The sequence below is a fragment of the Notamacropus eugenii genome, chromosome 1, assembly GCF_028372415.1.
Source record: "Notamacropus eugenii isolate mMacEug1 chromosome 1, mMacEug1.pri_v2, whole genome shotgun sequence".
In the NCBI taxonomy this organism is placed as follows: domain Eukaryota; kingdom Metazoa; phylum Chordata; class Mammalia; order Diprotodontia; family Macropodidae; genus Notamacropus; species Notamacropus eugenii.
In genome coordinates, this window is record NC_092872.1 from 493,453,134 (window position 1) to 493,468,443 (window position 15,310).

At 39.9% G+C, this 15,310-nt stretch overlaps 1 protein-coding gene across 1 annotated transcript in view; it reads right to left on the reverse strand.

Annotated features, from left to right (window-relative positions):
• Positions 1-1,166: 1,166 nt before the first annotated feature.
• The window catches only part of NOXA1 (NADPH oxidase activator 1), a 44,486-nt gene continuing 30,342 nt past the window's right edge, over positions 1,167-15,310 (reverse strand). The window contains exons 9-12 of the mRNA XM_072633113.1: positions 9,919-10,088; positions 5,298-5,406; positions 2,349-2,472; positions 1,167-1,593 (exon numbers count right to left, since the gene is read on the reverse strand). Of these exons, the coding sequence (XP_072489214.1) occupies positions 1,466-1,593; positions 2,349-2,472; positions 5,298-5,406; positions 9,919-10,088 (531 nt within the window). The 3' untranslated portion in view covers positions 1,167-1,465. The remainder of the gene's footprint in view (positions 1,594-2,348; positions 2,473-5,297; positions 5,407-9,918; positions 10,089-15,310) is intronic.

Below are 15,310 nucleotides of genomic sequence, written 5' to 3' on the forward strand. Positions count from 1 at the left end.
AAGATCTGTGTTCTAAAGATACTGGATGTCCTTTCTTTGTTCTTACAACCTACGGAGTGGGGGGCTCTCCCTGGCTCAGTTGCCAATACTCTTTAACAAAGCCCCCAAACACAGGGGGCTGTCTGCTATCACCCCAAAGTATGAATCCTTTAGCCCTTAGAGCACAGCTGAATCCCTTTAGAGCCAAGAGAAGATTCACAGATCCATTTCCCCTAGTTACATTTTATTCTGAATTCTTCATACTCATAATTTCATACAGCATAAGAATATTCTACTAAATTTATTTGCTAAAATTTGTTTGGCCATTCCCTGAATCAATGGATGTCTGCTTTGTTCCCCCCCCCACCTCTTTTTAATAATCACAAAAGTGTTGCTATTTTATTAACTCTAGACCTGAATTGGGTATTGGGCTAGATTTTCTTTCTAGATGATAAATAACCATTGTAATAATATCTTTCATAAAGTATTTTCTCTTTTTGGACGATGAAGAAATATAGTCTGGGATCTGCCACTAACTGTTTGACCTTGAACAAGTGTCTTCCCCTCTGGACCTCATCTGAAAAATGAAGAGGTCAGACAAGAATACATCTAAAGCAATGGTTCAGATGTCTGGAATCCTGGGTTCTAAGCCTGGGAGTTAGGAATGATTTGGCTGCCCTCTAGCTTCTTTCTGCCTCAATGATTTTTGGGCCCAGTGGAAAAAGCACTGGACTTAAAGGAAGAGGACCCAGGTTCAGATCCCTGTCCTGCTACTTCTCAGCCTTGTGACCATGGACAAATCCCTTCTTCTCTGAGCCTCCTTTTCTCCCTCTATAAAATGAAGTAGTTGGATTCAATCATCTTTCAGGTCTCTTTTCCCAATTCCAAATCCTATGATTCTATTACTTAGGAAGCTAAAGTGATTCCCTCCCAGGCGTTAGATATCTGGATCTTCTAAAGTAAGTGGGACAAACTGATTGTGTGACCTAGGCTAAGTCATTCAAACTCTCAGTGCTCTAAGACCATAAATTACAGACAACATCTACATTAATAGAGGGGGTTTTCTCACCTGAGAGTCCCCTATGCCAGTGAAATCACAGGTCCAATCAATCCCTTTCCTTCTCCTAGGATATTAGAGTAAAAATCAGGTTGATTGTTTATAAAGAAAAAGATTCAAAACACATCTTAGGAAATCTCTTGCCAATTTTTTCACTGTGCCATTGTACATTCTTTTCATTGTGGCACATAATGAGTTGTTAATATTGTGGTTGAGTATGCAAGGTGTCCCAAGAGTCTTGGTGCAGTTTTGAGTTTTTGAAACTTAAAGTGGAGAAGTTTTTTTAAAAAGTAAGTGGGAATCTTTTGGTGGAGGAATCTTCATGTAGATGAGACTCCTGGGGAACACTCTGGCTGTGGGAATGGGAACTCCAGTGATGGCAAGGAGTCTGATCCTCTTGCACTCCCAGGGTTTTCCTCGAGGAGTGTTTCAGAAGCTGTAAGTCATGGGTGGCTCCACTGGAGTCTCTTCTTTGGCCACAGTGGCCAACTGAGCAAAACATTTAGGAAAAATGCCAATGTGACCTGAGCAACGGCCCTCCAACCACTCATCATTCACTAAAAAGGTAGAAACGGACATGACAATCAGAAACCAAAAAGTTTCAAAGAGACAGTCGTTAGGTAATGCTTAGAAGTAGCCAGATCTAAATTATTCACGTTGCTGACCAACAAGGAGCAGGGGTGTGGAGAGTCCTAAAATTTCTATTAGGTTTGGAAAGATGTTTAGAAGCTTACCTCTAAGCAGGGAAGGAGCAGACTATAGGGATTCTATGAGGGGATGACTGGAAATATTTCCATTCTATCCCAGTGAAATGTTAGAAGCTTAACAAAGGGAAAAACAACTAGAGAAACTGGCCACATTTCAGAGGTGGAGAAGAAATACAGCCTGGTGGTCTGAAGGACAGGCTAGACTCTCAGCCTGACTTGTCCCAGAACTCACTCTCTGGTCAGGAACCAGACACCTAATCTCTGACTTGACCTTCTTGAATCTTAGCTTTTAGAAAGAGGAATTTCTTGGGAGTCACAATACCTGCATTTGAACCTTGTCTCTTCTATTTCTAGTTGTGTGAAGGGACACAATCTTTGGGTCTCAATTTCCTTATCTTCAAAATGAGCGGGTTGGATGAGGTGACCTCTAAAGTCCCTGCTTCTAGAGTCTAAGATCTTGTGAAGTGGTGAACTTTATTTGTACAGCCCTGGGGGCAGCCAGGAACATACAGGAATCTTGTAGACTAATTCAGCACTAAGGGAAGCCTAGATATGACAAGTCTAATGACTGGCCTTGGCAAAAGGAGCTGCCTAAAGACCAGTACCTTCAGAGAGAATGTCCAGGGTATCCCCTTTCTGGAACTCTAGGTCTTCAGGTCCCTCTGCAGAATAGCTATATTGAGCAACCATTTGATAGAGTACACGCTGGTCTCCACAGCATTCTGTTCCCTAAGAGGAGAGGAGAGTCAGGTTGAGTCAGAGAACAAGAAGTGAGCTAGGTTGAGTCAGGGGAAGAGAGGAAGAACAAGGATGAGTCAGAGGAGGGTAGGGCAGCCAGGTTGGATCAGGGGAGAAGGGGACAGCCAAGATGATCAGAAGAACTAAGGGAAACTAGATTGTAACAGAAGAGAGAACAATTGGTGGGAAACTTCAACATGAAGCTTTGGAAAGACAGTCATCCACTTGGTCCAGACCTGAATGTACAATAATGTCTAGGAGGATAATGAATGATGGATACAGGCAGGAATATTCTAGAGCCATCTTGAACCAACTCACAAGTCTATTGCTAAATTTTCACTGTGAGCATATTTTAAAAAAATTATTTACCGATTTTCAACATTCATTTCTGTAAGCTTTTGAGTTTTAAATTTTCTCCTCCCTCCTCCTGCTCCCCACTCCCCAAGATGGTGTGTAATCTGAAATAGGTTCTACATATACTTTCATATTAAACATATTTTCACATTAGTCATGTTGTAAAGAAGAATTAGAACCAACGGGAGGAGCCACGAGAAAGAAGAAACAAAACAACAACAACAACAACAAAAGGGAGCAAATAGTCTTTTTTGATCTGCATCCGGATTCCATGGTTCTCTCTCTGGATGTGGACGTCATCTTCTGTTAGAGTCTTTTGGAATTGTCTTAGATCCTTGCATTGCTGAGAAGAGCTAAGTCTATGAAAGTTCATGCACACTGTGGCTGTTACTGTGCACAATAATCTGGTTCTGTTCACTTCACTCAGCATCAGTTCGTGTAAGTGTTTCCAGGCTCTTCTGATGCCCTCCTGCTTATCATTTTTTTTATTCTAAATTTTTTTTTCACAGTTACTACTGCTACCTGTATTTCCTTCCATCCTATTCTCCCTACCCCTGCTTATTCTATTCTCTCTCTCTTTTCACCCTGTCTCTCCTCAAAAGTGTTTTGCTTCTCATTACCTCTTCCCCCAATATGCCCTCCCTTCTATCCCCCCTTCTCTTATCCCCTTCCCCTTCTATTTTCCTGTAGAGTAAGATAGATTTCTATAACTCATTGCCTGTGTATCTTCTTTCCTAGTTATGTGTAAAAACAATTTTTAATGTTCGTTTTCAACTTTGAGTTCCAAATTCTCTCCCTTCCTCTCTCCCCACCCACTCTCTTCAAGAAGGTGAGAAAATTTGATACAGGTTATACATGTGTAGTCATGCACAATACTTCCATAACAGTCATGTTGTGAAAGACTAATTATATTTCCCTCCATCCTACCCTGCCCCCCCTTTTATTCTGTTCTCTCCTTTCACCCAGTCCCTCCTCAAAAGTGTTTGTTTCTGATTACCTCTCCCCTGATCTGTCCTCCCTTCTATTACACCCTCCACCCTGTCCCCTTTCCTCCTACTTCTCTGTCAGGTAAGACAGATTTCCATACTCTGTTGAGTGTTTCTGTTACTCCTTCCTTAAGCCAATTCAAATGAAAGTAAAGGTCACTCATTTCCTCTCCCCTCCCTCCTCTTCCCCTCCACTGTGAAAGCTTTTTCTTGCCTCTTTCATATGAGATAATTTACCCCATTCTACCTCTCCCTTTCTCCTTCTCCCACTACATGCCCCTCTCACCCCTTCATTTTATTTTTTTAGATATCATCCCTTCATAGCCAGCCAGTGTGAGCATTTCTCCAGAAACTGGTGAACACTACAAATTAGGTTTTGATTTATTGTTTTGTTGATTTCTAGACTTGTTGTTATTCCTCCTTTTTTCTAAAAGGAGACATCATAGAGTGATGTCTAGACTTGCACAGGAGTTGCATTTTAGTAAAATAGTTGAATAAAGTCCTCAGCCTCATTTTTTCCTCCAGGGTCGTCAAAGTTCAGGGGTAAAACAAAAGTCAAGAAGAGTGCTCAGGGTACAGAGGGCAGCTAGGCCTTTCTTAGATCTTTCCCAGGTCTCAGTTAGTCTGAGGTAGCTAATCAAAGGCTAGGTAAGAATTGAGACAAAAGATGGCCCAATTTACCAATCACAAACCATCAATATAATTTTTCAGAGCTATTTTGGTGTTTGGGGCCTAGATTTTTATTTTTAATTTTTTTATTTCTATCTATAATATCTATCTACCTATATTACTGTTACTATTTTCTCTTTTTCAAAAATCTGGGATAATTTATTTTTTGTCCTACACAGTTTCCATTTATGATTTTTAGACTTAAAAAAGGGATGGAAAAATATTAATAATGAAGATTAAACTTAAAATGTACTTTGGGGTTTGTTTTTCATTTATTTATTTATTTATTTTTAGCAAGCTGTTAAAAATTTACTAGCACACCTGTGGATACAGGGACTAGGATTGGAGATGAGATGAGCAGGGAGTAAACGTGAATGGTATCTCCAAACCTGAACACATTCATTGCAGTTATTACAGTTGTTTGAAGGACTATCCTGCTTAGAAATTCACTGCAGCTGGCCTTTGATAACCCTTGAAGAGGGCTCTCACAATCCAGTTGCCTTTCTGGGAGTTCTGGTGAGTGAATATGTATGTATCTTCTGTGTTCTACCTGGCCATAGTTAAACCCTAGTGCTGCTGGGAAAGCCAGCAACTTTGGCTTTATTGCTTCTTTAGAACCCAGATATGAATGGATAGACAACAGGAAAGGACAGAAGGACTGATGTGTAGAGAAGTGCCTAGAAAGCCCTGAGCAGAAACATAAGGGATGAATCTGCAGTCTGGAAGCAGAGAGGGCTGCTAGCCATTCCATGAGTATTTCTGTACTGTTTCCTTAGAGTTCCCAGAGATTACCTACGGGATTCTTACCTGGCACTGGAGTCTCAGTCTTCTGTCTGTTGCTGCTTCTTGCCACATCTTTTTACACGCCTCTTCCCCAGAAATTGTAATGAACTTCCCACTGTCCGGGTGGCTGTAACTGCAATGGGTACTTAGTCACCTACTGTTCATTTCATGTCACTTGCATAGTCCACGAGGGGATAGGCTTCTTGGCCCACAGAGCATGGGAGGCTTAGGGTCCACCTCTGTCACAGATAGTAATGATACTGCCCCTCTCTCATAATTGCTGCTTATACAATTCTTCCACACTCCACCACCACTAATGTCCTACCCTAGTTATTACGGGTTAGTGACAGCCTGAGGAGAAAGCTGGATAAGGAATGCCAGAGCAGAACATCCTATACACATGAAGCCCTTTCTTTCTAATACAGAGTCACTCTTCCTTGGCCAAACTCTAACCCTGTATTCCCTCATTACTCATCCCTTCTGCTTACTACTCCTGTGTTACTGAATGAAACTGAAGGAAGTCAGAGAACCTCACTGAGTGGGCTCATTGCAAATGTCTGTTGTTAAGTCACCTGACTCTTTGTGACCCTCATGGAGTGGTTTGCCATTTCCTTCCCCAGTTCATTTTACAGATGAGAGACTGAGTCAAAGGGTTAAGTGACTTGCCCAGGGTCACATAGCTGGTAAGTGTCTGAGGCTGTATTTGAACTCAGATGAATCTTCCTGATTCCAGGCCAGTGCTCTATCCACTGGGTCACCTAGCTGCCCTCTATTAGAAATTTATGTTTTTAATCTCAAAAAGTTCCCATGGTAGCAGGTCAATCCTTTGACACCTTTCTAATTGATGCTACATCCCACTCACCCAGAGGCTGTTCCAAACCATTTTTTGTCTTCTCAAGTCCCCCACGCCTCTCCCTCTTATTTGCCCCTCTCAGCTAAGGACCTTACTTCATACTTTATGGAAAAAATAGAAATCATTTGCCATGAATTCCCTCTTCTCTTATTCTCTACATCTTAAAACTCAATGACATCATCTCACATTGTTTTCTTCAGCCTATAACAAAAAAAGGTACCACACCTATTGGTCCCATTCCTTCCTTTGCCACCTCACTATCATCTCTTCATTTTTCAATCTCTCTTTATCTAAAACTATCAGTTTATCTATTGGTATTTATGCTGTCTACAAACATGTCTAAGTATCAGCTTATATCTCTTCTCCCTTTCATTGCCAAACTCTTAGTAGCAGCTGTCTATAATTCCTGTCTTTATTTCCTTTTCTTTCATTCATCCTTCAATCCTTTCCAATCTGGCTTCTGACGTCATCACTCAACTGACATTTCTCTCTCCAAAGTGGCTTTTCTCAATTCTTATTCTTCTAGATCTCTCAGTGGCATCTGACATTGTTGGCCAGTCTTTCCTCTCTACCTATTCTCTCTTCTCTAAGTTTTCACGACAATGTTCTCTTTCTTGGTTTTCCTCCTACTTATCTGGCCATTTCTCATTTTCCTTTTCTGATTCTTCATCTACATCATGCTCCCTAACTATGGGTGTATCCCAAGGCTCTTAATCCCCTTCTTCTCTTTTCTTCTTTCTATACTCTCTCACATGGCAACATTATTAACTCCCATAGGTTCGATTATCATCTCTATGCAAATGATTTCCCCTAGTCTCTCTTCTGAATTTCAGTCCCACATCACCAATGAACAACCTATTGGATATTTCTAAGTGGATGTGTCAAACATAATATGTGCAAAACATAACTCATTATTTACCTCTTCAGAACTTCCTCCTTTCTGTTAAAAGCACCACCATCTTCCTAGGATCACAACTTTGTTGATCTTGACTCCTACCCCATTAATCCAATCACTTGACAGATCTTGTGATTTTTCTCTCTACAACTTCTCTCATATCCTTCTCCTTACTCATATGACTACCATCGAAGGTCAAACCCTCATCAGGACTATGGTAGTAGTTTCCCAATTGGTTTCTTTGACTCAAGTCTCTCCCTTCACCATCTTCCATGCTGTTACCAAAGTGATTTTCCAAAAGTTCATATCACTCCTCCCCTCAATTAATGGCTCCCTATGGTCTGTAGCACCAAATATTACATACCTCTGTGAGGAATTTAAAGCCCTTCAAAACTTTGCTCTGACTTACCTTTCCAGTCTGCTTCTCTATTCCTTTTTTTTCCAATTTTGGTCCAGGCAAACTAGCCTTCTTACTATTCCTCATATGTGAACTCTATCTCAGGTCTTCTTTGTACAGGCTACCCCCCATATCCGTAATACACTCCCTCCTTATCTCTTTATCACAAAATCTCTTTTTATTCCTTCAAAACTCAGCTCAAGTACCACATTCATTTCTTTTTTAAACTTAAACCTGGGACTACTTATAATTTAACATTTTAACTAATTAAATTATATTTTCTTCCCCTCCTACTTCCCTCTCCCCACTGGGGAAAAAAAGAAAAAACCCCTGTAACAAATATTCCAGCCCTGTATTTTGAGTGAAGGCTTTCCTGATCTCTGCCCCCACCCCCACTCCCTAGCTGCTAGTATCTTCCCTCCCAAAATTATCTATTATTTTTTAGTATGTATTGTCTCTCCAATAGAATGTAAGCTTCTGGAGGGCAGGGACTATTTCTTTCTCCCCCCTCCCCCTTACATTCCCAGCACCTAGCATGCAACCTGGCATAAAGCATGTAATAAATTATGGTTGATTGAATAAAACCCTATGAAGGTCAAATCCTTCATGAATACAGTGTTTATTGTTGTCATAGTGCTGCCTACACCACTAAAGCTTACTGTATTGTGACAGCAAAACCAGCAGAAGTGTGACTGCTGTGGTGACGTTGCCAGGGAATTCCCCAGTCTATTTCCAATGCACCCACCCCAAAATGCTATTCTTATGCTGAGATGTTTTTTGTCCCTACTGGGTCCAAACTGAAACAAGAACCTTTGAGTTTCAAGATGGCCCAGTGCCCAGTCAAAATGGGGTTGGGCAGAGGATAAGGAAGAGTGGTAAAGAAAATAATGTGAGTGGTGAGACTGAGGTCATCAACTGGAGGGTGGGGATAAATCAGGAAACTGAGGAGACATAATTCTGACCCCAGGAGAGGCCCTGATTTGAGAAGGAATATAAAAATTTTTATTTGTTGGATTTGACTCAGAGGACATAGAATCATAGGGTCATAAATTTAGAGCTGGAAAGGGCTTTAGAAGACATTAATTCCAACTCTCTCACGTTACAGATAAGGAAACTGAGACACAGAGAGTTTAAAGTGACTAGTCTATTGTTACACAGCTAATAAGTGGCTGAGGCAGGATTTGTATCCAGATCTTCCCACTCCAAGTCCATTGCCCCCTAGAGGTCCAGTAACCCTAACTTTATTATGCCATTATATCACCATCATGTCAACCATGGGGTAGGAGCTGGAGTACAAGAAGTCATGGAAGGAATAAGGTGATGACAAAGTAGATATAATGAACAGTTTCCCCCATGGGAAATCCAGCTTCTCAAGAAGAATGATCACTGGAGCCATCAGGCTGTAAAAGAGATATCTGATAAGAAGTGTTGAGATTTTTTTTAAAACAGGAGCAACCCAGGCATGTTCAAAGATAGAAAAGAAGGGGCTGGTGGTAAGGAAAGAACAAAGAGATTAATTATGAGAAGAGATCACTCAGTAGGCAAGAAGGAGGTAAGAAGGGATGAGAGACTTATATTTTACTGAGAAATTAGGGGCTATTTATCATGAGCTCCCTCTTCTCTAGTTTCCTCTACTCCAGTCTCTGATAAAGACATGATCCTTCATCCCTGGATCCCATGTCTTCCTTGTTCTTCAGCAGATTAATTTCACAATTATCACCCTTCGTTTCAATCTCTCCCTTAAAAAGGGAGATTCTATAGCTCTAGGAGCTGAGATAGGGACCAATATCAGTGCTATTCATTATTTCATTCTATTTTCTCTGAGATCAGTTGGGTTCTTTTTTTTAAAATTATATCTTTATAACAAATATATAAAATCAAGCAAAGCTTGGTTGTGGCCAAAAAATACATGTCTCATTTTGCACCCTGTATCTATCACCTCTCTGCCAGGAGGTGAATAGCATGATTCTTTCTAGCAGGTGTGTATATGCTGAGATGTAATGGTAATTTAAATGGGAAGATCTTTCCCATTCATTAATAGGCCCATGTGGCTTGCTTAAATCACATGAAAGTCTAAGTCATACATGGTGGGAAGAGCTTGCTGAATGGGTGGCACAGGAAGGGTAGAGTAGAACTGAGAGAAAGTTATTGAGAGCAGTTGGAGGGGAGGGAGAGAGAGGACACAGGCAAGCAGGCACAGCTAGGATTGTGAGTGTTTGTTTGTTTGTTTGTGGGAAGGCCCCAGCAGGGTTGGGGAGAGGCTTGGGAATGGCTTTGTCCCTTGCAGTGATGATGTGTATTGACTTCTTGGCTATTACAATGGATTTGACTTTCTGGTTTCTGAATAAATGTTTTTCTTCTGCTTTCTCTATGGAGAGTGTGTTATACTTCACGATTCCGAATTATGTCAAATTACTACTATTGCCTGGGCAATACATAGAGCTTGCCATCTTATAAAGGGAAGCCTTGTGTCCTTCTAGGGTCACTACAAAATCCATACCTGAGCTGCGCACCTTCTAATTGCCGCAGAAGCTTGTCTCTCAACAGGGCTTTGAGCACAGGCACCGATGCTCCCCTTTTCACCTCCAGGGTCATGGTGAAAGTACAATGTACACTGAGGTTGACAGATGTGTCTGGGCTGCTGGACACCTCTCCCTGAGCTGATGAGACCTGATAAGGCACAGAATGGAAATGGGCTGGGTTTAGGCGAAAGGGAAAGATTATGTCTTAGGAATATTTATCAATAGGAAACAGAGTCATTGGTTTCCCAAACTTAAGATGATACAGAATACTGTACGGCTGAGTCAATTTTCCTAGGTCCCTCCTTTCTCTGAGGGTTAAGCTGATGCTAAGCTTCAGAAAAAAAGATTTTGCAACTTGATCTACTGGTGTGCTGTTCTCTCTGGGGGAGGGATTGGGAGAAGTGCTTCCAGGAAACCTATCCAGAGACATAGTGGGGAAGATAGTAATCTGAAAGATGGAGGTGGGTTGCTGGGATGAAAGTCTCTGAAAACTCTAAACCCACATAAATGTGAATTGTTATTATTTGTGAATTAATAGTTTGTCTTTCACTCATCTGTTTGGTGTGATTATTTGTGCATTCAGCTTTTTAAGCACTTGAGGCCAAAGAGCCAGAACATTTTCTTAGATTTTTATTTCTTCTTGTACTACCCCTGACTTAAACCACAGATGGCACACTGCATGGAGAGTCTGGAGCTAAGGGTTCTAGTCCCAGTTCTAATGTGAATTTGCTCTTGGACACATCACTTGACTTTTCTGAGTCTCAGTGTCCTCAAATGCCAAATGGAGAAGATAATCCCTGATTTATCAACCTTGGTTTTTGTAAGAATCAAAAGTGAAGATTCTTTGGAAATTATAATTGCTCTTACAGGAGCTACAGCCACAGCTACTGATGACCCAGAAATGAAAGTTTTTGCCACCAAAGTCCTAGGCATTGTCAAATGGGTCAGCATCAAAAAATTATATAATTTTATCAGTGGAAATGGGATTAAAGAAAAGTAATTAATATTTGCTTTGCCACTACACCCTAAGAACCATAAGATTTTCCCATCTGATTTGCAGCTGAAACTTTCCATATGAGTTGTCTTCCCTGTTACATTATTGTAAGCTCCTCAATAGCAGGGACTTCATTGCTTTTTTATTGAAATTCCCAGCACTTAGCACAGTGCCTTGCAAATAAGAAGGGCTTAATAAATGCTTTATCCATTAATTTATTCATAACATATCAAATGGAAAGTTTTCATCACTGTTATCAGCAACATCATCATTAGCTCTTTTAAAATCCAACCCATTGTTCATGTTCTGGGAAAGGGACAGAACAGCAAAATTAGGGGATGCCAGAGTTTTAATGTGATGTATAACAGGGATTCTGTGTGAACTTGAGATAACTATAGAAGCAGTGGAGGTCTGACAGGAGCCCTGAAACCCTGTGTAGTTGGGCTCTGACAATATAACTGAATGGATTAGTCAGTGTAATGAAACTGTTGCTATGAATTTAAGAAATAAATGGAAAGGTGTAGAGGTATAAGCTGGCTTTTCTTAAAGCCATCATAATGATCTGCTTGATCTAGAGAAGAGCAAAATGAGTGAAATTATTTTGTATTCCAGTACCACAAGAAGGCAACACAATGGAACCAATCAGAAATGTCAAGATCCCACAAACATCCTTCAGAACAGATGGTGTGCTAAAGTGGGCAAACCATGTACACATGAAATGGACTGAAGACACAAATACTTTCATAAGGCACCAGCATTACCTCATAACAATGTGCACAAAATTAGAAACATTTCACCAGCTATGTAGGCAAGGGTTACATGTTATTTTTGTCAGTCCTTCAGTGCAGAGCAATAATAAAAAATGACTTTGTCCCTAAGCCTAAATTAAATGAGAAATGAAATAGAGAAAAGAAGAATCTTAGGTAGTCAAAAATATTCAATTAATGCAAACTTCAAAACTGTATCTAACAAAAAAATAATCACACAGTGATGGAGATCTTAAAAAATTCATCTTATAACAAAATAAATGACAGGAACAGAGCCAACATCTCAAATGATTTTGAAAAAGATAAGTATACTTTGACTGGATTTCTGAAAAGCCCTTTTCAGGTTGATGGCATGAATTCAACTAGTGGACCAGTTATACCAAAACAGTCATTCCAAAAAGCTGGCATAAACATAATGAATGAAGATATTCTCTCACAGTATTTGATAGAAAATGCAAAAATATTTCAGAACTTGCACCCTAATGCATATGTAGCAGTCTTTCCATGATAAGAACCCTAAAAAGAAAGGTGGAGCTATGGAGGACTACCCTTAAGGACAGATGACAAGCACCATGATGACAGGAAGGACCTGAGAGAACTATTAAAGATCTATGGAAGATGACACCAACATCTAGCTGGTAAATGGAACAGAAAGCTTGAACGACATGGTGCCCAACTAAAGACAACAGCCAAAAAGAAACAGAAATATGAAGGATAGAAACAGTAGAATAAACATGTATCAGAAGTCCAGACTCCTTTAATTAGCAACTGAAAGCAAAAGGAATGAAGAAACCAGAGGGTAAAGAGAACACCTGAAGAAGGGGGCATGGAAAGTCCTTGGTAATCTGCATGTGTGGTTACAAGAAATCTCACATAACAAAAATGCAAGTTGGCTCAAGCGAGAAACAAAAAGCTGGCGTACTGTTACTATAATAAATAATGGAGAAGGAGGGGACTAAAACTCTAGCTTCTCTTTAAAACTGGAAAGTGGTGTGCCCAAATGAGGTGCATAAAACCCACAATTATTGACTCAAACAATTCCTAGTGACACATGAATTATTAATAAAACACTCTACTAGCATCCAATAATAGATAAACTTGATTCTACCTAGGACCAAAAGGTGAGAACACTCGTGATCCCTCCAAGGATAGGCCAACTCATAAAACTGACATAACAGATTTGGAAAATATACTAACAAAACATTAACAAAACACAAGGTCTATCACCCTAAGGCAGCTATAGAAAGAGTAACAGAATAACACATCCTAGCCAAAAAGAGCAAGAGGATTGACAGTCCTCTTAAAAAACATCATTAACGGCTAAAAAGACTACAGTTAAACTTTTGGAATAAACAAGCATCATTTTACTAAGTGACAGGATAGGCTGATAAACAGGTATGTGCCACTGCATTTGTTGAGTGTAACTAAAATATATAAAGTCTATAAAATGGCTAAAATCCAGGAACAGAACCAAAAGGCCCTCCATAGACTATACACATGAAATCCATCAAAAATATGTTGACAAAGCAGTATGGAGCAAATAGCTGAATTTTACTAATTTGTTTGGGGAAGGAGAGAGGATTAATAATGGCAATTCAGGAGTAGGTCATTGCCACCAGAAATTAAAGAAGGGTTATAGGTCATTGCTATCAGAAATTTCAGAAGAGTTTTTCTTTAAAAAATCAGTTTTTTGATCAATGTAGAATAGATGAGGAAACAGTAGAAACTGGGCAGCATGGTAGATTATAAAAATTTAGCACCTATAGAAAGATAAGGTAGAATGAGACACATTTTTGGACGTAGTCAATATGGGAATTAATTTTGCTCAAGTTTACTTATTTGTTTTAAGGGTTCTTTTCTCTCTCTCTCTCTCTCTCTCTCTCTCTCTCTCTCTCTCTCTCTCTCTCTCTCTCTCTCTCTGTGTGTATGTGTGTGTTTGGAGGGAGAAAAGTAAATGCTTGATCTTTGAAAAAATGATTAAAATATTAGCACCTACTAAATACCTTGTAGGACACGATCAGGTGATTATAATTAAACTTCAGAAGTTCTTGGTCTTTAATGCACTGACAAATGACAAATATCCACACCATAATTACAGATCTGAAACCATTCTGGGGAACTCACTCAATAAACTGTCCTGAAACTGGACCATCATCATAAGCCAAACTGTTGACCAGGTGACAATCACCTGGATATAAGACTGATACATGACAACTTAAGAATAATGTCTTCAATAGATGTAGTCATACTGAATACTCATAATTTCCAAATTACATGGAACAAAAAGTGTTCAAAATACAAAAATCTAGAAGAGACCAAAATAATGTGGGAACAGAAACAATCATCAGTCAACAAACATTAAGCACCTAACATGTACCAGATATTGTGCTAAGCTCTGGAGATAAAAAAGGAAGCAAAAGACAGTTTCTGCCCTTATAATCCAATGAGGGAGACAAGCAAGCTATATGCAAGATAAACAAGAAATAATTAACAAAAGGAAGGCAACAGAATTAAGAGTGATTGGGCCAAAAACTGGAAATCAAAGGGATGTCCATCAATTGGGGAATGGCTGAACAAATTGTGGTATATAAATGTAATGGAATACTATTGTGCTGTAAGAAATGATGAACGGGAAGACTTCAGAGAGTCCTGGAAAGACTTATACAAACTGATGCTGAGTGAAAGAAGCAGAACCAGGAGAACTTTGTACACAGCAACAACCACAGTGTGCAAGAATTTTTTTCTGGTAGACTTAGAAGTTCATTGCAATGCAAGGACTTAAAAAATTCCCAATGGTCTTTTAAGGCAAAATGCCTTCCACATCCAGAGAAAGAGCTATGGAATTTGATTGCAGAATGCAGCAGATCATTTTCTTTTGTATTACATTTTGGTTTGTTTTATGATTTCTCCAATTCATTTTAATTTTTCCATGCAACATAACTAAGGTGAAAATGTATTTAATAGAAATGTATGTGTAGAACCTATATAAAATTCTATGCTGTCTCAGGGAGGAGGAGGGAGGTAGGAGGGAAGGAGGGGAAGGGAGGTGAAAAAAATCTAAGTTATATGGAAGTAATTGTAGAACACTGAAAACAAATTAAAAAAGAGTGATTGGGAAAGGCTTCCTGTACAAAATGGGGTTTTAGTCAGAACTCAAAGGAAGCCAGGGAAGATAATAGGTAAAGCTGCAGAGAAAGCCCTTCAGGCATTCGGGACAGCTAGGGAGATGCCCAGAGCCGAGATGGAGAGTCTTGTTCCTGGATTAACGTGGTGAATGTATGTGGTGAAGAGTGAGGAGTGAGGTGGGAGAAAGCTGAAAAGGTGGGAGGAAGTTAAGTTATGAAGGGCTTTGAGCACCAAACAGAGGACTTTGTTCTTGATCTTGGAGGCAATGGAGAGTCACAGGAATTTATTAAATAGAGGGGTGGGAGAGTGACACAATTGAACCAGCACTTTAGGCCAAACAGAAGATGGATTCAAGTGGGGAGACTTGAGGAAGGCAGACTTGTCAGGGGACTATTACTGTAGTCCAGGTGTGAGGTGATGAGGTCTGCACCAGAGGTAGCGGTGTCAGAGGGGAGAAGGAGGCACATTTCAGAGAGGCTACCG